This window comes from Panthera onca, chromosome B1 (assembly GCF_046562875.1).
Source record: "Panthera onca isolate mPanOnc1 chromosome B1, mPanOnc1 haplotype 2, whole genome shotgun sequence".
Taxonomy (NCBI): Eukaryota; Metazoa; Chordata; class Mammalia; order Carnivora; family Felidae; genus Panthera; species Panthera onca.
The window spans coordinates 164,328,833-164,351,623 of record NC_138342.1 but is presented as its reverse complement, the minus strand read 5'-3'; the positions used below and the strand labels follow the sequence as shown (position 1 = coordinate 164,351,623).

The following is a 22,791-nucleotide window of genomic DNA, read 5'->3' as shown; positions in this document are numbered from 1 at the left end:
TCTCCCCGCCTTCATTCCCTTCTTGCCCACCCTCTATGAAGAGTGACAGAGGGTAAGGGAGAGGTGGACCCACACTAGGAAGGCAGAGTGTTTCAGAGACTAGAGGCTCACCTACCCTTCCAGGGAAAGAGTTAGAAAACACAGCTTTACAGATGTGGCAAAATCGTAGCAACAGGTGAATCCAGCTGAAAGGTATGTGGGTTTCACCGTACTACTCTTTCAACTTTTCTATATATTTGATATTTTTCTAAAAAAAAAAAAAAAAGTTTGAGTAAACGAAAAGATAAAAGCATGTAGCTTGTAGCTTCAGAGAGGCTGAGATGGAGAGGGTTGAAAAGTGGTATCAATGCCCATATCTAGGGGCAACTAGTCACTCAGTGACAAACTCTGGATAACTCTAAACTTTATAAATTATCAATCTGTACCAACAATCTTGGAAATTAAAAAAATAAAGAAAGAAAAAAAGGAGGCTTAGGGCCTGGCCTGCCTTTCTTTCTTTCTTTCTTTCTTTCTTTCTTTCTTTCTTTCTCTCTCTCTCTCTTTCTTTCTTTCCTTTCTTTTTTAATGTTTATTTTAAGAGAGAGAGAGAGAGAGCAGGGGAGGGGCAGAGAGAAAGGGAGAGAGAATCCCAAGCAGCCTCCACGCATCAGTGCAGAGCCTGATGTGGGGCTTGAATTCACAAACCGCGAGATCATGACCTGAGCCGAAAACAAGAGTCAGACACTTAACCAACTGAGCCACCCAGGCATCCCTGATGTCTGTTTCCATAGGCTGGAACCATGTGCTGACCTAGAGCGGGCACCAGGGTCCAGGAGACAGTATCTGACCTCTGTGGTCTGAGGTCACTCTTCTCCCTGATCTACACTCTACACTCCCTCAGAGTGTAGCAGACACCCTCATCTGAGGACACTAACAATACCAAAGGATTGAACAAGAGCAGTTTTTCCTATGCTGTCAATGTGCAAGTGGAAAAATTAGTTGCCAAGGGATGAAATTCATTCAAATGACAACCTATTCTATTGCTGGCCTTTCCAGGAAAGCAGGGAGTGGAGCTTTTCAATGAGAAAGGAAATCTGTTATTCTATATACATCATCATTCACTTCATGACTTAGTCCGGAAGGAAGGGAAATCTATTTGAGTTCAGCGCCTGCCTGACTAGCCCCTTGGTGACAACCCCACCCTCTGTAAAGAACAGAGGACCAAAATATCTCCCCTCTGTGCTCTGCAAGAACTCACAGGGGCACCACACACCCTCCGTGGAGACCATGACCTGACTTCCAGGGCTGGGATTTACCAATGTCACTCAGCAAGGTGAGGATGGCTCCTTCCCGCAGGCCACAGCAGTTCTCAAACTGGTTCAGGTACTGTCAAGAAGTTGAAAAGAAGCATCAGAGTAAGCAGTCCCCTACCACCACCAAGTCCACAGTGTGTCTTCCCAGCTGAAGTCATGCGAGTGCTAACCCCAGCCCTGGGCTTTGAGGACCTAAGGCTGTCAAGACAGCCTGGGCAGCAGGTGGAGGAAGGAGGAAGCAGCAGTGCAACTCCCAGAAGTACTCCCGTACTCATCGGTGAGGTGTCTGAGTCATTCTAAGATGAGAGATTTTTCTCACCTGAGCTGCAGTTCTGAGGGAGGCAGGCCAGAGGCCACACTCGGTGACAATGGGACCACTACTCCCCAGAGTCCCACAGAGGACAGGGTGAAGGCACTCACTGAAAACCACCCTCTGACCATTTCCTCCAACGTGGCCTTGCCAGCGGGATGATGGTGGTGGTGGGGAATATTTAATGAGCACTTATGACATGCCCAGGACCTGGCTAACCTCTGCACAGATTAGCTCAGTAAAGCTTTACCTACATGGTCTCATTTCATCCTCCCACTGCCACTAAGGTGAGTATCTCACAGGTGAGGAGAGCCTGAGACTGGAGGGGTTCAGTGATCTGTCTGTTCACAAAGCCATTCCAGGGCAGTGCTAGAATATAAAGCCATGTCTATCTGAGGCCCAAGCCCAAACACTTGTCCTCTCTGCCCTCCTGGCCCTGGCTCAATATGCTGCTGGCAGCTGGCCTCGATTGAAGACAGCAGAGAAAATAACTTCCCACTCGAGGATCAAAGTTATTAACTAGCATTTATATCCAAGAATATCCAAGAGTCTGTTGCCTGAGCTGGGCATACACACTTCAGTCTTCTAATCAGTTCCTGCTTCCACATTTGCTCATGTGCTGGCCAAGCTTGCCTTTCTGTGCCCAGGGCAGTAGGTTTTGAACTCTTGAGAAGAGGGAAAGATAGGCTACCTCATTTGGAGAACAGAGAGAACAGAGATCCCAGGCCCTTTGGGCAGCAGTGCCCTCCCTGCGCATCCCCCTAGGAGGGAGCAGCATGCACAAAGGCCCCTCAGAGTGCAAGGGCTTCCTGCCTCCCACAGATCATCTCGTGCCCCATGCCAGGTCATTTACACTGAAGTGCGTCATCTTCTTCCATGGCTAACTGGCTCTTTGCTGCCTACACGATCAAGTCTCAAGTTCTCTGCTGGGCTTCAGAGCCCTCCATAATCTGGTCACATCTCACCAACCCCCCTCCCCCTGCCTTCTAAGGACCATCTACTCAACTGTAACAACATGACTCTATCCCTATTTTAAATAACTCATTTAGTAATCGGATGATTGTCAAAGGTTACGAAAACAAAGAGGAAAATCGAAGCATTGTCAAATTCCCCATTTCTCATCCGTTATCAGTTCCCTGCTTGTAGGTCATGCCAATGACTGTTCACATCCTGCTCTCACACTCCCAGGATCTGCCCACCTCCCATGGCAGGAGAAAGCCACTTGGGCAGATCAACACTCATGGAAAGTTTCCTTCACAAAAAGAAGGCGGAAGGGGTCAGAAAAGTAATGAGAACAGCCCATGATGCTGGGTCCAGGAAACTGCCATGTCAAGATAGAAGAAATGTCTGGGTATCCTGCCTAACCCCCCCTCCCCCGCAACCTGTTACAATATAATGGCCCTTCTTCTAGAGTGAAAAGTTAGGGGAAAAGTACACTAACAGAGCGATCTCTTTTTTAGCACAAAAACAACTCTGTTGTCCAGAGCTTTTATTTTTCCTCACACTATGTAGCATCATTTGGTTTCACAGATGGATAGGTGGCCCACAGTGGGGCTCCCACAGACTGTGACCAAAGCAGCTCTGCCACTGCAGCCATGTGAGGCCTGGTCATCGGCCTCAACATTCTGGGCCATGACATCCGTCCTTCACATGGGAATCATAGTTTTACCAACATCACAGGGTTGTTGAAAATCAAACAAGGCAACATATAAAAGCAGGTGGTGTTTCAGACAATGCTGGGGCGGTGGGCAGACACGACCGTACCTGAGACAAGGGGCTGCCGTCAGGCACCCTGAAGTGTACGTCCTAGCAAAGAGAAGTTAATGTGCTAGAGGGACAAATGCCCAGAAGATGAGTCAGTGGTGGCTCTGGGGTTTCATCCCAGTCCCCTGATTACTAAGCCAGCCCCTTCCTGTTCTACTCTGTGACCCTGTGTGCAGTGCCACCACATCAGTAGGAGAAAATCCCTCCTAATAAGGACAGCGGTGACACTGACACTAAAGGACTGCAGTGGCTCTGACATGCCTAGGGAAGAAAAGTTTGTTTTGGAACTTGTCCAGTCCTTCCCCATCCTCAAAACCTGGTGATCTTTTCCTTGTCATTTAGTAATCACTGTGCAGGACATACAGCAAGCCCTTCCCTGCCTTTCTCGTAAGAGCTTCTGATTCAGTCTCTTGATTCACAACACACGCTTGTCACCCCACCCTGAGCATGGATGAGGGGGATCTGAGAAGGGAAAGCAAGCCAGAGTCACCGTGGCTGCCTGAGCTTCCTGGTGATAAAAGGGGTGAAAGGCCTCTCCACCACTCCCTGCCCAGACAGGCTGTGTCCCGCCACCCTGAAGTCTCACCTTTCGGAGATCTCCTCCTTGGCAGTACTCCATGGCCAGCAGAGGCAAGTCATTGGGAGCCAAGTTCTGCATCCCCTCAGGGACATCCCGGGCAGCTACCACATTGGGGTGGTTCAGCCTAGGAAGGAGAAACCAGTGAGGGAGACACCCAAACTTCAGGCTCAAACCCATTTCCTGCTCTGTCCATGTATCAGCAAAGCTTTACAACAAAGGCCTGGACTGGCTCAGGGCCCTCAGGAATTAGCAGGAGGACAGAGGTCAGGAACTGGCTATTTACCTTGGTGCCCGGTCAGTTAGCATCTACCCAGCTCTACTTTCAGCACCACGAGCACAAGGACTGTGAGTGCAACATGTGCAACTGAATTTTCTTTAGAGTGCCTCATATCAAGTCCTCACTGTACTTCAAAACTGCTTCTAAAAGCAGAGAAGGTAGAGGGACTTCCAATCTCATGCCATTCCAGTGGGGATGGGGTGTGCGTGTGTGTGTGTGTGTGTGTGTGTGTGTGTGTGTGTGTGTGTGTGTAAACAAGGTGATGCCTCCCCTTTTTAAGAGGTTCATGGAGGGAGCACCTATTTGAGGTCTTGCAAAATGACTGGGTTGCGAGTATACCTCAACGCTTACCTAAACCCCTCACTACCTGGGAGGACAGCAACCATCCCGGGACTGACAGACAGCCCCTGTCTCCACACTAGAGGAAGAAGTATTGGTGATTGTTTTACAATGGTGGAGAGTCACACACCATCTTGGAATTGGAAATATAAGGGGGAAAAAGCATCTTTGCTGACAAAGGAAAATTCACTGTAACTGCTATTTTAAATTATTTAATATAACAAATAAAACTGACCAGGGGCGCCTGGGTGGCTCAATCAGATAAGCGTCCAACTCAGCTCAGGTCATGATCTTGCAGTTTGTGAGTTCGAGCCCCACATCAGGCTCTTCACTGACAGCTCAGAACCTGGAGTGTGCTTCTCATTCTCTGTCTGTCTCCCTCCCTCCGCCCCTCCCTCTCTCTCTGCCCCTCCCCTGCTTGGGCTCTCTCAAAACTGAATATTGGGGCACCTGGGTGGCTCAGTCGGTTAGGCGGCCGACTTCGGCTCAGGTCATGATCTCGCGGTCCGTGAGTTCGAGCCCCGCGTCGGCCTCTGTGCTGACAGCTCAGAGCCTGGAGCCTGTTTCAGATTCTGTGTCTCCCTCTCTCTGACCCTCCCCTGTTCATGCTCTGTCTCTCTCTGTCTCAAAAATAAATAAACGTTAAAAAAAAAAAAAATTAAAAAAAAAAACTGAATATTAAAAAAAAAAATAAAGAAGAAACAACTGACTAAAAGCACTTAGCAGCCACTCCTCTAGAAGTCATGTTATCCTAACTGAGGGACTGAGACTTACGACTCTTTTCCAGAGGCAGCAGGTGCGGCTGTTGCTCCAGAGGGCTCTCTCCAGATGTCACTTCAATGCCCCAGGGCTCCTCAGCTCCTGCAGTATCTTGGTCCCCCTACAATGATGGCCCTACCTTGGCTTGGTGCACTAGGCCCTCACCTTCTCATGATCTGGATCTCCAGGCACCACCGCTCTCGATTCCGGGGGCTGAGCTCCTGCCGGCACTGCTTGATAGCAATCTGCTCACCTGTTTCCTACAGAGAGAATGTGCACAGGGACAAGATTAGCAGCACTAACATCCAAGCTCACCCACAAAGCCATGAGTCAAATCTAAATTTGTCTCCTTAGGGCCCAAAGCACGGATCACATCACCTCTGGGATACCAAAGCCCACTTTGAGTATCCACTGATAGATGTCCCCAAGTCACTTGCCAGCCTGTTAGGCTGGCCTCCATACTTCCACCTCTCCCATGTTTCTCTCTCATTTCTACCCATCCAGAGTCTAAACCAAGGCCTTGTTTGGTTCCCAACTCCTCCATGAAACCTCTGCTGGCCATTCCTGCTGAAGAGATTTCTTTCTCACTCCTCTGAGCCCCAAATGCTAGATGGAACCATATGAAATTGCTAGTATTGACCATTTTGACCTACACAAATGGCATTTCCATATGATTCAACCTAACAGTTAATGCCACACTGCCGTCCTGTTTCATGCAAGACTTTTGTGTCTCCAGGGGTGCCTAGGTGGCTCAGCGGGTTAAGCGCCAACTTTGGCTCAGGTCATGATCTCATGGTTCGTGAGTTCAAGCCCCCGCGTCGGGCTCTGTGCTGACAGTTCAGAGCCTGGAGCCTGCTTTGGATTCTGTGTCTCCCTCTCTCTCTGCCCTCCCTTGCTTGAGCTCTGTCTCTATCTCTCTCTCTCAAAAATAAAATAAACATTAAAAAAAATTAAAAAATAAAAAAGTCTTGTCTCTCCAGAGAAAAGGCAAGCCTAGCATAGCAGCTGGAACGCAGGATGATTCAATTCAGCATTTACTAACTCTGTGACCTTGGGCAGAGTACCTGGTCCGACTCAGTTTCTTCATCTGTAAAATGACAATACCTACGTCCACCTTTCACAGGGCTATCATGAAGCTGAGCACCTAGCAGTGCCCAGCCCTTAGTAGGTGTTCAATAACACTATGAGGAGCAGACCTATGTCTCTTATAAGTGCTCCTGGCATTTAAAATCCTCTGAACCTTGGCTCTACCCTGCCCTTCCCAGCCACTCTCCCAAGAGTGCTCCACCCGAGGCATCTGACACTGTAGCTGGATTAGACCACCTATCCAATCCTGTGCTTTTCTAGTCTATGTTCTTGCTCATGTGGGTGCCCAGGCACGATACAAGCCCATCTCAAGGGGCTCTTACCCGGCTCTCCAAACACGCAATTCCTTCACTGCACATACCAACCAAAGACTTATTTTCTGTAGAGTCATAGGGTTATTTTCTCTTTGTTAATTTATAGGCTTCTCCATCTTCATGCACTTTAACCTCTTCCAGGGAACTAGGACAATGCCCTCAGCTGGGGGGTTGTGAATGGAAAAGAAGGCAATCAATAAAATGTTTTTGAATAATTAACTGACTGCCGGAGTCCTGAGGATTAACTCATCCCTTTTCCTTGGTGCTCTAGGCAGCACCAAGGAGCCCCAGGGGACAACCTGAAAGGGGAGGCTAACCGGCTGACAGCAGCAGGGACAGCGGCTCTGGCCTCGGGTGCTCTCACCACCACAGGGGGGTCACCACTATACTGCTGTCACCTCCTCAGGCTGATATGGAGGCCTCCAGGATAGCTGAGGGACAGCAGGTGCCTCTGGCTATGCCTTTGGTGGCACCAGCCTGAAAGCTGGTCCCGATGTCAGTGAGCAAGCTGACTTACACCAGTATCCTGTGTGTTCTGTGTACCTGCAGGGAGAACCTCCCCAACAGCCTTAAGTACTGGGGGAGAGCCACAGCCTGCATGATGGCTACAGGAAATCCCTCAACAAGAAAGATTTTAGAACGGTAGCAAAATTCTACTATTTGCCCAACTGAAGGATATTCTAGAGGCCCTGACAGTCCATTTTGTCAGTTTTGCCATTTTATGAAAATGCATATTGAAAAGAACCATAATTCTTGTAAGTGCAGCGATTCATATGACGCTGAATGGGACTTAAGACACATGGAAAACTGTAGCAAGATCTCCTGGTGTGCACGTGGCTGTCCTTAGGGCAGCAGAACTGCATCGCGGCCACACATTTACCAAACTGGCAATGACCCTGGTGGGAACACAGGCCCACCCAGTAAGAAAACGAAAAATGGAAGTCTCCAAACATGAGCAGAAATTGTTTAACCAAACCACTGTATCACTGATCATTAGATTAATCCCTAAAAGGGATTCAGAAATAAGGTTGAAGCGTCTTCTGACTACAACACCTCCACAATACTCTCTGAAGTTGCTTCTGTCAAATGCCACTACTGCTGTGGTTAAGCTGTGTGTTGTGCAGTTACCTCACCTGCCTAGTTTTTTTTTTTTTTTTTTTTTGTTTTTTTTTTTTTAACAGCGCTATTGAAATATAATTGACATACCACACAATTCATCCATTTAAAGTATGCAGTGTAACAGTTTGGGGTATGGTCAGAGTAGTACAACTAAAACCACAATCAATTTCATCCCCCAAGGAAATCTTATACCCATGAGCAGTCACTCTCCATTTTCCCCCAGCCCTTTGAACAAGTACAACCAGGAATCTACCTTTTATCTCTATAGATTTGCTTGCTCTGAACATTTCATATAAATGGTATCACACAGTACGTGGTCTTTTGTGATGGCTTCTTTCACTTTGCAACAACAAACACTCCTTGGTGCCGCCTATGGTAGCAGACATGGATAACCAGATTCTGCTGTATTATTCACACGTAGCTATTAGACCCTGATCTTTGGTCTAGATCCCGAGGTACTCTGAAGAAGAGCTCACCTCTTTGAAAACTCGTAAATCCTATTGTTACTGAACAAATTAGTACAGTTGTACAAGTGCACTTGGGTAGAAATCCATCTAATACTTTTCATTAGTTAGGGAACATGTGAAATTCCATTTCTTCAATCAATGTACAGACTGTATTATATCTCACAAAATGTTATACTCTCTACATCATGAACTTCCTGGTTTCTCTGTCTGTTCTCAAACTGATTTCAATTTATTTTCAAGTGTCACTTCCCCTTAGCATGGAGACTCAAACATTTTTGCCCAGTTCTACAGTAACTTCATCAACAGAAGTGCTGACATGCCATTAGAGATGCTTGATTCTGGTGATGTGGGATCCCCATGGAAACTGAGAGTGGAATGCACCCCAGTTCTACAAATGATGGGCCAAATGTAAAACAAGGGAATAATGCTGAGGGAGTCCATTTAGCATGTAATGTTTTGATGGACAGTCTGATAAGTAACAGTTTAGTAGAAGATTTGCAATTCATGGTTTGTTACCACAGAATGACTCAGAGTTTAAATCAAGATATTTAAGGGAAGGGGCCAACATGGTGGAGAAGTAGGGGGATCTGGAGTTCCCTTGTCTGTCAAAAAAAGCAGTGTTGAGGCCAAAGGACTTTGAACTTCAAGAGTCCGGGTGGTGAAGTGACAGAGAGGCTTCCAGGGACCCACCGGGACAACCTACCGGGCCATACGTGCGTGATTGTGAACTGGGAGAGATAAAATGAACAGAGGAGAGGGATCTCCTCCTGCAGAGAGACAAAGGGAAAAGAAAGAGAGGCTGGGGAAGCATAGGACTATATCTGGACAAGAGAAAACCATGGACTGGGACAGAGAGAGCCCTAACTGCAGGGCTTTCGCTGGATGGGATGGGCTGCCCTGTTCATGCGCCTGGGGAGGAGGGGAGCCAGCCCCAGGCTTGGTAACTAGTTCAGAGTGCAGTCCGCAGTGGGAGAAAGCAATCCCCTCCCTAGAGTGCTGTGGGAAGTATATATCCGCTCAAAGGAGCAGCACTTCCCCAAAACTGGGGTGGACGGAATGGGAACCTTAAAGACATTGGGGTTTAAGTCCCAGCTGGGAGCCAGGGAGTCATGGAGGTCGGTGGAGCAGGACAAACTGCCTCGTTTGCACCCCTGGCACAGTGAGGACGGCTCGAACAGAGTGCTTTGGGATACCAAGTCCGGGTAGGAGACATTGGGGTATCGCCATTTTTCTCTCCACCACCACCAAGGCAGGGCTTCAGGGATTGGACAGCAGGACGGCAGTGGAGGCAGGATTCGCCTACACCAAACCACACCCCTCCACGATGGGTAACTGCGTATCTACTGGAGATAGATGCTGTGGAACCAGATGGACCCTTCCTCCAGGCCAGCGCTGTTGCATTGCCTAGTTTAATTCTTGCACAATTCTTATTATATAGATATATTCTTCTTTCCTTTTCTCCTTCTTATGTCTTCCCTCCTCTAGTCTGGTTACTTTGGTTGTTGGTTTGTTTAAGCAGACATACTTAATCCATTCTCTTGATACATGTTCTACACCTCCTTCTTTATTCTCCTTTCTCTCACTCTGGATTAAGCCGTATAGTTTCTGTCTGGTCAATTTTTATTTTATTTTATTTTTCCCCTGCCCCTGTCACTTCTCTCTTTGTATAGAATAAGACCTCTTTCATCAGCAACACCTCCACCCTGCTGTTTACTTGTAGCTGGTGTTTCTGTGTTTTTGTTTGTTTGTGTGTTTGCTTGTTTTTGTTCTGTTTTTGTTTATTTGTTTTCCTTTCCAGGGCTACTTCAATGAACAAATCAAAGCACACCTGGTGGAGGGTCCAAAACATCACTACGAGTAGGGTGATAAAGTAACCAAAGTCACAACAACAGAGGGCAAGTAACACTTTCCAAAAAACACCCCCTGAAGGGCCAGGCCCTGGACAGTGTATGACCCGTCTTTAATAAAGTAGTGCTCACAGGTGCAGGACACATAACAAGCTTTTAAAACTTATAAGGGACAGAAAACTAGTCAAAATGACGAAATGGAAGAATTCTCCTCAAAAGAAATTCCAGGAAGAAATGACAGCTAAAGAACTGATCAAAACAGATATAAACAATACAATTGAACAAGAATTTAGAACATAGTCATAAGATTAATCGCTGGGCTTGAAAAAAGCATAGAAGACAGCAAAAATCTATTGCTGCAGAGATCGAGGAACTAAAAAATAGTCATGATGAATTTGAAAATGCTACAAATGAGGTGCAAAATAAACTAGAGGTGGTGACAGTGAGGACTGAAGAGGCAGAGGGGAGATTAAGTGTAATAGAAGATAAAATTATGTAAAAAGATGAAGCTGAGAAAAAGAGAGATAAAAAATTCTGGACCACAGGAGAGAATTAGAGAACTGAGTGATTCAATGAAATGGAACAATATCCATATCATGGGAGTGCCAGAAGAAGTGAGAGAAAAGGGACGAAGGTGTACTTGAACAAATCATAGATGAGAACTCCCCCAATTTGGGGAAGGAAACAGACATTGATATCCAGGAGGCACAGAGAACTCTCTTCAGACATAACTGAATTGATCTTCTACATGACATATCATAGTGAAACTGACAAAATACAAAGAGAAAGAGAGAATTCTGAAAGTAGCTAGGGATAAACAGACCTTAACCTACAAGGGTAGACACATAAGGGGAGTAGCAGACCTATCTACTGAAAATTGACAGGCCAGGAGAGGCAGGAAATTTTCAATGTGCTGAATAGGAAAAACATGCAGCCAAGAATCCTTTATCCAGCAAGCCTGTCATTCAGAATAGAAGGAAGGATGAAGGTTTCCCAGACAAACAAAAATTGAAGGAATTCATCACCACTAAATCAGCCCTACAAGAGATCCTAAGGGGGACTCTATGAATGGAACGTTGCAAAGATCACAAAGGACCAGGGACATCACTACAAGCATAAAACCTACAGATAACACAATGACTCTTAATCCATATCTTTCAATAATAACACTGAATGTAAATGGACTAAATGCTCTAATCAAAAGACAGAGGGAATCAGAATAGATTAAAAAAACCAAAAAACAAAAAACAAAAAACAAGACCCATCTATTTGCTGTCTACAAGAGACCCATTTTAGACCTGAGGACACCTTCAGATTGAAAGTGAGGGGATGGAGAACCAACTATCATGCTACTGGAAGTCAAAAGAAAGGTGGAATAGCCATACTTATATCAGACAAACTAGATTTTAAACTAAAGATTTTAAACAAGAGATGAAGAAGGACATTATATCATAATTACAGGGTCTCTCCATCAAGAAAAGCTAACAATTATAAATGTTTGTACACCATATTTGGAAGCACCAAAATATATAAAACAATCACAAACATAAGCAATCTTATTGGTAAGAATGTGGTAATTGCAGGAAAATTTAATACTCCATGTACAACAATAGATCATCTAGACAGAAAGTAAATAAAGAAACAATGGCCCTGAATGATACACTGAACCAGATGGACTTGATAGATATATTTAGAACTTTGCATCTCAAAGCAGCAGAATACACATTCTTCTCGAGTGCACATGGAACATTCTCCAAGATAGATCACATACATACTGGGTCACAAAACAGCCCTCAATAAATATAAAAGAATTGAGATCATACCATGCACACTTTCAGATCACAATGCTATGAAACCTGAAATCAACCAAAGGAAAAAGTTTGGAAAAACCTCCCAGTGCATGGAGGGTAAAGAACATCTTACTAAAGAACAAATGGGTCAACTAGACAAAGAAGAAATTTAAAAATATATGGAAACAAATGAAAATGAAAACACAACAGTCCAAACCCTTTGGGATGCAACAAAGGCAGTCCTAAGAGGAAAATATATTGCAATCCAGGCCTATCCAGGACTATCTCAAGAAACAAACAAAAAATCCCAAATACAAAATCTAATAGCACACCTAAAGGAACTAAGAAGCAGAACAACAAAGAAACCCCAAAGCCAGCAGAAGAAGATAAATAATAAAGATCAGAGCAGAAATAAACAATATAAAATACAAAAAAAAAAAAAAAAAACAAAAAAAAACCACAAAAAACCCAAACCCAATAGAACAGATTAATGAAACTAAGAGCTGGTTTTTTGAAAAAATAAACAAAATTGATAAACCCCTAGCCAGACTTCTCAAAAAGAAGAGAGGACCCAAACACATAAAATCATGAATGAAAATGGATTTATTACAACCAATCCCTCAGAAATACAAGCAATTATCAGAGAATACTATGAAAAGTTATATGCCAACAAACTGGACAACCTGAAAGAAATGGACAAATTCCCAGACACCCACACACTACCAAAAGTCAAACAGGAAGAAATAGAAAATTTGAACAGACCCATAACTAGTGAAGAAATGGAATCAGTTATCAAAAATCTCCCAACAAATAAGAGTTCTGGGTCAGATGGCTTCCCAGGGGAATTCTACCAGACATTTAAAGCAGAGTTAATACCTGTCTTTCTCAAGCTGTTCCAAAAAGTAGAAATGGAAAGAAAACTTCCAGACTCATTATATGAAGCCAGCATTACCTTGATTCCCAAACCAGACAGAGACCCCACAAAAAAGGAGAACTATAGGCCAATATCCCTGATGAATATGGATGTAAAAGTTCTCAACAAGATATTAGCAAATAAAATTCAACAGCATATAAAAAGAATTATTCACCATGATCAAGTGGGATCCATTTCTGGGCTGCAGGGCAATATTCACAAATCAATCAATGTGATACATCACATTAATACAAGAAAGAATAAGAACCATATGATCCTGTCAATAGATGAAGAAAACACATTTGACAAAATACAACATCCTTTTTTAATAAAAACCCTCAAGAAAGTCAGGATAGAAGGAACATACTTAAATATCATAAAACCCATATATGAAAAGCTCACAGCTAATATCATCCTCAATGGGGAAAAACTGAGAGCTTTCCCCCTGAGATCAGGAACACGACAGGGATGTCCAGTTTCACCACTGTTGTTTAACATAGTGTTGGAAGTCCGAGACTCAGCAGTCAGACAACAAATGAAATAAAAGACATCAAAATTGGCAAAGAAATCAAACTTTCACTTTTCGCAGACGACATGATACTCTACATGAAAAACCCAAAAGACTCCACCAAAAGACCACTAGAACTGATATACCAATTCAGCAAAGTCACAGGGTACAAAATCAATGTACAGAAGTCGGTTGCATTTTTATACACCAATAATGAAGCAACAGAAAGAGAAATAAACTGATCCCATTTACAACTGCACCAAGGAACCATAAAATACCTAGGAATAAACCTAACCAAATATGTAAAAAATCTGTATGCTGAAAACAATGGAAAATTTATGAAGGAAATTGAAGAAGACACAAAGAAATGGAAAAACATTCCATGCTCACGGATTGGAAGAATAAATATTGTTAAAATGTCAATACTACTCAAAGCAATCTACACATTCAATGCAATCCCAATCAAAATTGCACCAGCATTCTTCTCGAAGCTAGAACAAACCTAAAATTTCTATGGAACCACAAAAGACCCCGAATAGCTAAAGTAATATTGAAGAAAACCAAAGCTGTAGGCATCACAATTCCAGACTTTAGCCTCTACAACAAAGCTGTAATCATTAAGACAGTATGGTACTGGCACAAAAACAGACACATAGACCAATGGAATAGAATAGAGAACCCAGAATTGAACCTACAAATGTATCGCCAACTAATTTTTGACAAAGCAGGAAAGAGTATCCAATGGAAAAAAGACAGTCTCTTTAGCAAATGGTGCTGGGAGAACTGGACAGCAACATGCAGAAGAATGAAACTAGACCAGTTTCTTACACCATACACAAAAATAAACTCAAAATGGGTGAAAAACCTAAATGTGAGACAGGAAACCATCAAAACCCTAGAGGAGAAAGCAGGCAACAACCTCTTTGACCTCAGTCACAGGAATTTCTTGCTCAACACATCTCCAAAGGCAAGAGAATTAAAAGCAAAAATGAACTATTGGGACCTCATCAATATAAAAAGTTTCTGCACTGCAAAGGGAACAATCAGCAAAACTAAAAGGCAACCGACGGAATGGGAAAAGACATTTATTTGCAAATGACATATCAGATAAAGGGTTAGTACCCAAAATCTACAAAGAACTTATCAAACTCAACACACAAAAAACAAACAATCCAGTGAAGAAATGGGCAGAAGACATGAATAGACACTTCTCCAAAGAAGACATCCAGATGGCCAACAGACACATGAAGAGATGCTCAATGTCACTCATCATCAGGAAAATACAAATCAAAACCACGCTGAGATACCACCTCACACCAGTCAGAGTGGCTAAAATGAACAACTCAGGAAACAACAGATGCTGGTGAGGGTGTGGAAAAATGGGAACCCTCTTGCACTGTTGGTGGGAATGCAAACTTGTGCAACCGCTCTGGAAGACAGTGTGGAGGTTCCTCAAAAAATTAAAAATATATCTACCCTATGACCCAGCAATAACACTGCTAGCAATTCACCCAAACAGGAGTGCTGATTCATAAGGATACATGTACCCCAATGTTTACAGCAGCGCTTTCAACAATAGCCAAATTATGGAAAGAGCCTAAGTGTCCATCAACTGATGAATGGATAAAGAAGATGTGGTTTATGTATACAGTGGAATACTACGTGGCAATGAGAAAGAATGAAATCATGCCATTTGCAGCAACATGGATGGAAATGGAAGATATTATGCTGAGTGAAATAAGTCAGTTAGAGAAGGGCAGATATCACATGTTTTCACTCATATGTGGATCTTGAGATACTAACAGAAGACCATGGGGGAAGGGAAGGGGAAAAAATAGTTACAAACAGAGGGAGGGCAAACCATAAGAGACTCTTAAATACAGAGAACAAACTGAGAATGGATGGCGGGGGTGGGGAGGGAAAATGAGTGATGGGCATTGAGGAGGGCACTTGTTGGGATGAGCACTGGGTGTTGTATGTAAGCAATGAACCATGGCAATCTACCCCAAAAACTAAGAACACACTTTACATACTGTATATTAGCCAATTTGATAATAAATTATATTAAAAATAAATAATAAATAATTCAAGATATTTAAAGATCTGCACCTATATTAACTTCAACATACAGAGCAACATGTTAGTTTAAAAAAAAAATTTTTAACGTTTATTTATTTTTGAGAGACAAGAGACATAGTGTGAGTGGGGGAGGGGCAGAGAGAGAGGGAGACACAGAATCCGACACACAGAGCCCGATGCAGGGCTCAAACTCACAAACTGTGAGATCATGACCTGAGCCGAAGTTGGACACTTAACTGACTGAGCCACCCAGGCGCTACTATTAACAAATTGCCACGAACTTAGTTTTTTTACTGCTACTATCAACAAAATGCCATGGACTTAGCAGCTTAAAACAACATAGATTTATTTCCTTACACTTCTGGAGGTCACAAGTCTGGCACACATCTCACCGGGCTGAAATCAAGATGTCATCAGGGTTGTGCTCTTTTCTGGAAGCTTTAGGGGAGAATAAATTTCCTTGACCTTTCTAGCTTCTAGAAGTTGCCTGCATTCCTTGGCTCCTGGCCCCTCCCTCCATCCTCAAAGCCAGCAAGGACCAGTTGACTCTGTCACATTGCATCACTTTGCCACCGACTCTCCTGCCTCTCTCCTCCACTTTTAAGCCCCCTGTGATTACACTGGGATGACCTAGATAATCCAGGATAATTTTCCCATATCACGTCAGCCCATCAACAACCTTAATTCCCCTTTGCCATGGTAACTTACCATATTCACAGGTCCAGGGGATTAGGATACAGACATCTTCGGGAGGAGTTATTCTGCCTACCACAAACAGTATGCTTCCTTCATAAAACTGATAAATACATCAAACCCCAAAGGCAGATTTATTAAGTGATTTAGAAAACATTTCAGGTAACCTATCTATACATTGGATAATTGTACATAACTGCAGTCTTCTGTTCAACACAAACATTGGAACTAACACACAACTGTCACCTGGCCCGACCCAGAGTCCAGAAATAGATTTTGATATTGAAGACTGATATTAAAGATTGAAGATTTGATTTGACATTGGCCTCAACATCCTAATTCAAACTAGACAGTGAACTTAGCAATATGAATACTGAACACATTGTGGACTAATTGGGCATAGAGAGCAGAATGCAGTTTCTATTTGTGGACAGCTCAGTTTAGTCCTATGGTGGCAGGGGAAATCCTAAATTCCTAGGCTTGGGAATGTCCCATACAGACACAGACACACTTAAACTTTCTTACACAGTGGCTCTCTAAGCAGTATTCTAAAACATTCCAGTTTTCTATGTGTTATACTTCATTTGAGACAAAAAAACAGACTGACTTTCTGTTGCTAAGAACATACCTGTTCTAGAAAGCAAAATTCAACTCAACAGTTTAGAAACAGACTAAAAATACTATTTTTGAAACCCTGGGAAGCTTGTTCTTCACTAGCAATGGAACTCAAAGAGCAGTGGATGACTATCTTTATTTGGGTTGGAGCTTTCTAGAGTCTTAGCTCAGTCCTGTGGAAAACTAGACTTGGCCCAAACCATGTCAGCATCCACCTTCTGGTAAATGGATTCCTCAGGGCAAAATTTAAAATTGATTCGTATTTTGAGAAAATGGAGAAAGGTGTCAACAGTGTTACCCATGTTGAATGCAGTTTATTATGAAGGTCCCTCAAGTCTGTGAATCTTGTGCACATGGAAACATAAAATGTGGCAGAATGGGGTGTAGGATGAAGTGAAGGGGAGGAAAGCACTTCCTCAGATGGCTGAGAGCTACCAAAAGGTGTGACAGTACAAGTGAGCTGAAGGCCAGTCTATACAGGAGCTGGCCCAGCTTCCCAAAGTTAGCCTTCTTCTCATGACTAGGGGAACTCACAGGAAGCCAAAGCATACATTCTAACCCTTAGCTCAGAAAGGTGCCTCTTGTTACCATGGCAACCATCCAACAGGCCTTTGTGGTAAAAGGGGGTAATCAGTAATAACCAACTCATTTCTTCTCAGGCCCTGCCCTCCAAGATGAATGCTTCAGAAAGAAAGTACAAAGCTAGGCCTAGAGAGATCCTAGGGACAGAACCCAGGCCTGAGAGTTAAAAGGTCTGGCTGCAGCTTCAGCCCTGACTCAACCATGCTGACCCATCTATGCTGAGAAGGTTCTGAGTTCAACCCATTCCCTTTGGTGTAAACACCCAACGGACATAGTGGCCTCCAAACTCACCCACAGGGGCTTGAGGGGTGAGACAAGTCAAGGTGTAATTCCCTCATCCTTCACCTGGTAAATGTGTGACATTGAGTCCATTAGTTAAGTTTCTAGGTCTTTATCCATAAGAAGAGGACTCTATCCCTCAGTCAAAACAAGATGGAGTGTCTGATACAGACTGAGCCTTAAGTCAATTAAGTAGCATGATTTCCTTTCTCTGGTCCCATGTAGATGTTACTCTACCTATTTGATTTGTCTTCTTTTCAGACTATTCCAGTCTATCTCCTTCAAGATTCTGCTCAAGTTCCATTTCCTCAAGAAGCCTTCCCTCTTCCCTGAGCATTCAAGAGATAATATGGATAAAGCATCTAGCACAGCTGGCACAGGACACTCTCAATAAATAGCAGCCACTTTTTCTACACAACTTGGTGCTTATATTTAGACTCTCTTAGTATATAGCTAAGTATTCACTTTACCTCTTCCATAAGAGCATAAGCACACTGAAGACAAGGTCATTTCTTTTTTCCCCTGATGGAGCTTAGGTCACTGCTACATAAATTCTTAGTGAACTCACTGAAGTCTTTAAGACTTCAATACACACACATAGGGGCACCTGGGTGGCTCAGGTGGTTGAGCATCCAACTTCGGCTCGGGTCATGATCTCGCTGTTTGTGGGTTTGAGCCCTGAGTTGGGCTGCCTACTGTCAGTGCGGAGCCCACTTCCAATCCTCTGTCCCCCTCTCTCTGTGCCCCTCCACCACGCTCTGTCTCTCTCTCAAAAATAAACTTAAAAAAAGCAAAAACACACACATAAGCTGAAGTGAGTTTAATCTTGTCCAGTGAGGAGACAAGTAAAAGGCAGTACTACTTCATAAACGTGGTAATAACACCTTACCTTTTATATCTTTATAACAGCCAGTGCATACATTACCTCATGTCATCTTCACAGGCATCCTTTGGGACCCCAGGTAGCACTTCCCAGTCTCTTTCCCAGCAATGTGCACAGATAATATATTTACAAGGCACCCTGGGACATTCCCAGATGCTTCCAGAGAGCAGCTGCCCTATTTCATGCCCAGACACACTGAGAGCCAAGGAGCTCAATATCTTAGCATCCTCAAACATCCATGGGAGGAAGTTGTGGCCCAAAGTCATGAAGCCAGCAAGTAACAGAGCCAGGACTGGAACCCAGGTATGTGTGACTGGGAGTCATGTGGCTTTTCCCCTTTAGTCCCAGAAGTGCTACAGGCTCAGGTATTCCAGTCATCTCTTTTTCTTCTTCCTCTGTATTTAACAAAGGTCTTATTGAAAATATCAGCCTCTCTAGACTACTGATAAATGGTTTGTGCTGACCCTCAAACTGAGGCTCAAGGAGTATAGACACAGCAAGAACTGCCAACGCCCATGCTTGGTGACAAAATCCAAAAACTCAGGGAAACAAGGGTAGGAATATTTGATATACTGCCCTGCCTCACTAAGAAATAATTCATCTTAGAGTTCTCTGTTAAACAAGAAAGTTTTATTCATGTTGTCCTCCAAAGGAGGGTTTTTTCCTGTAGTATTTCAAAATGGTTTAGACTGATTGTAGAGAACTGACAATGTCCCTAGGCTTGGATCACCCACCATGGCAAAGCCACAAGCCACAGCGGAGAAGGCAGGAGGCTGGGAACTGAATAGATGTAGGTTCAGATTCAGCTCCTTCACTTACTAGCTTAGGCTCTTTAGGTGAATGACCTAACCTCTTTGTGCTTCAATTTTCTCAGTAATAAACAGGAATAAAGACAACAGTTCTTGGGGCACGTGCTGGCTCAGTCACAGGAGCCCCACGAACATGATCTCGGGGTCATGAATTCAAGCCCCATGTTGTGTGTAGAGATTACTTAAATAAATAAACTTTAGGGAAAAAAAGCAACAGTTCTACCTTTAGGGCTATTGTGTGGACAGGAGATAAAGCATGTAAAATACCTAGCCCAATGCTGCCACAGGGTAAGTTCTCGATAAATGATGGGTCTGAGTATTAGGCATCACATATGTGACTAGGGACACCAACAGACTCTTTTATGCAATTTCTCTTGTGATAAACTAAAAAGTCTCTCTTTTATACACAAGATAAAGTATACAGAGTATGCGGAAACGTACATGGCTGCAAAGTGTAATCACGATACCAGACTGGAGTTAAATATCAAAACCACCCTACCCAGAGGCTTTCTTCGAGAGGCTCTGAACACAGGGGCAGCCACCAGAGAACACACTATTCATGGTCATCAACTAAAGAGTCTCCTGAGCGCCCACAGCAGCCTTAAGGATTTCTCCACCCGAGGATCCATACAGGAGGATGATGGAGAGCTTCCAGGATGGAGCCAGGCTCACTACGTATTTGTGAGAGTGGACTCCTCCTACCCTCTCAGCCCTCGCTTGCTATTCCACCGATAAGTCCTGCCGACTTTACCCATCACACAGCTCTCAGATCTGCCCACTTCTCTCCATCTCCACCATCATCAGCCCAGTCCAATCTCTCACCTGGACTCCTCCAAAAGCCCCCTAACTGGTGTCCCCACGTGACAGGGTAGTGCCGGTAGTGTCCTAGGACCAGCTCTTCTGAGGGCGGATTGTTAAATATTAAGGAATTCAGTGAGACCTGCTTATTAAGTTGTCAGTGGCTTGAAACAAGTCACAGCGGGGGTAGTTACCCTGTGGAAACTGGTAAACACTACGAATTGGGACGTTGTTCTCAGGGAGCCGATGTCCCAGCACACCACTGCCTGGGCCCCTTCCAGTCAGAGTGGAGCCCCCTCCAACAGCTTCCTGGTGCCCTTCAGATAAAAACAAAAGCACATCTCACTGTCACCATCTACACCCCAGCCTCCCTTGCACCTGGCTCCCCTTGTCCTCCCTTCTGGTCATGCTGGTCTTTCAGTCCCACCGGCTAGCCTAGATCTGCCCCCTTCACAGGGGTTCTGAATAGGCTGCTCCCTCTGCCTGGGTCCCTCCTCCCACTTTCTCAGCCCAGCTAACTTCTACCAATAACTCAGGTCTCTGCTTAAACGCCACTTCCTTGAAGAAGCCTACCCCAACCTCCTGACGGATTCCACCCTCTGGTATAAGGTATCACTGCTCTGGGCCCCTCTCCCGTGTCACACCTATGAGAGTCGGGAGTTTACATTTATAATTATTGATTAATGGCTCTTTCCCTTTTCCAAAAAGATCTTTACAGAAAGTGAATTATTTTATGCACCCCAAACATGTATAATGTAAAGAAATTGCTATGGGGGAACTGAAAGAAAGCCACAGCCAGACAGGGCCCTGGCTGACCAGGAACTTAGAGCCTTGACAAGACACATTCCTACACACAGATGAAGAGGCAGTGTATGAAGCATGCCAAGTGGAGCTGAAGGCATTCAATGGAAGAACTAATTTCCACTGCATGAATAAATATGCGGCAAGTTTATGGAGGAGGTGGTCTGGAGCTGATCCTGGAGGAATGGCCAGAATTATGTACAGCTGTCCAGGAGACAGAGGCCTATTCCAGAGAGGGCTCAGCCAACCATCTTGTTGGGAGCCAATAAGAGGAGGTGATGCTACAAAGACAGGGTAAGGCCAGACTGTGAAGAGGCCTCAAACAGCAGACTGGGGAGTTTGGCTTTGGCTTTTATAAAACAGAGAACAATAAAAATAAATTAAAAAAGAACAACCATAAACAAAATGAAAAGGCAACCTAGGGAGAAGATATTTGCCAATGATATATTCAATAAGGGGCGAATATCCAAAATGTAAAAAGAACTTACACAACTCAACATCAAAAAGCGTAATAATCCCGTTAAAAAATGGGCAGAAGACAGGTGAAAACATTTTTCCGAAGAAGACATACAGATGACCCGCAGAAGCATGAGAAGATGTTCAACATCACTCATCATCAGGGAAATGCAAATCAAAACCACAATGAGATAGCATCTTACACCTGTCAGAATGGCTACCATCAAAAAGACAATAAATAACAGGTGCTGACAAAGATGTGGAAAAAGGGAACCCTCATGCACTGTTGGTAGGAATGTAAATTGGTACAGCCACAGTGGAAAACAGTAGGAAGGTTCCTCAAAAACTTAAAAATAGAATACTATTATGATCCGGTAATTTTACTGCTATGTGTTTAATCAAAGGAAACAAAACACTAATTTGAAAACACTAAAAATGCACCCCTGTGTTTACTGCAGAATTATTTACAACAGCCAACACAGTGAAGCAACCCAAGTTTCCATCAATAGAGGAATGGATAAAGAATATTACTCAGCCATAAAAAGAATGAAATCTTGCCATTCATGACAACGTGGATGGATGTAAAGGGTATTACGCTAAGTGAAATAAGTTAGAAGAAAGAAAGGTCATACGATTTCACTTCATGTGGAATCTAAACAAAACGAATAAGCAAAAAAAGGAGAAACAGACTCATAAACACAGAAAACTGGTGGTTGCCAGAGGGGAAGGAGTTGGGGGATGGGTGAAATAGGTGAAGGGGAGTAAGAGATACAAACTTTCAGTTGTACAATAAATCTTGGGGATGAAAAGTACAGCATTGTATATATATATATATATACACATAGTCAATAATACTGTGATAACATTGTTTGGTGACAGATGGTAACTATATCTATCATGGTGAGCACTGTATAATGTACAGAATCACCAAATCACTATGTTGTACACCTAAAACTATTATAACAATGTATGCCAACTATACTTCAATTAAACATTAAGTAAAAATGAAAAACAAATTAATTTTTTGAACGGGGGAAGGAACTTGAAAGTAGTAATTTTAGAAGACTAATCCATACACATACACACACATTTACACATTTTCAGGCCCATATCTATAAAGCCAGGAACAAATTCCAACTGACAATAGCTTTCCAAACTCATGGAGCAGATGGAGGCCATTTTGAGCTAGAGATGACAGACACATGGCACATCTGGACACAACTCCTTTCGAGGGAAACCAAACATCTCTAGTTCAGCTGCTGCAAGATACTTGCTGTAGTCAAGAATCCAAAAGCCTTGGCCTGTCTAGAGCAGCCCAGCCCAGGTATCTATGGGCCACAGAACAGTCTGAGTCTTCTGTTGTAATGTTAAGTCCGTAGCTATACTCAGACCAGAATATATTTGAGCCAGTTGTGATTCTTTTTTTTTTAT

At 43.6% G+C, this 22,791-nt stretch overlaps 1 protein-coding gene across 4 annotated transcripts in view; it reads right to left on the bottom strand.

The window, feature by feature from the left end:
* The window catches only part of IKBKB (inhibitor of nuclear factor kappa B kinase subunit beta), an 80,532-nt gene that overhangs the window by 54,520 nt on the left and 3,221 nt on the right, over window positions 1-22,791 (bottom strand). For 3 of the 4 annotated variants that reach the window (XM_060653442.3, XM_060653443.3, XM_060653445.3), the window contains exons 3-5: window positions 5,487-5,581; window positions 3,953-4,070; window positions 1,296-1,365 (exon numbers count right to left, since the gene is read on the bottom strand). In XM_060653442.3, coding sequence (XP_060509425.1) covers window positions 1,296-1,365; window positions 3,953-4,070; window positions 5,487-5,581 — 283 coding nt within the window. Of the gene's footprint in view, window positions 1-1,295; window positions 1,366-3,952; window positions 4,071-5,486; window positions 5,582-6,730; window positions 6,885-22,791 lie in introns of all 4 variants that reach the window. The other variant, XM_060653444.3, reaches the window with a different exon arrangement.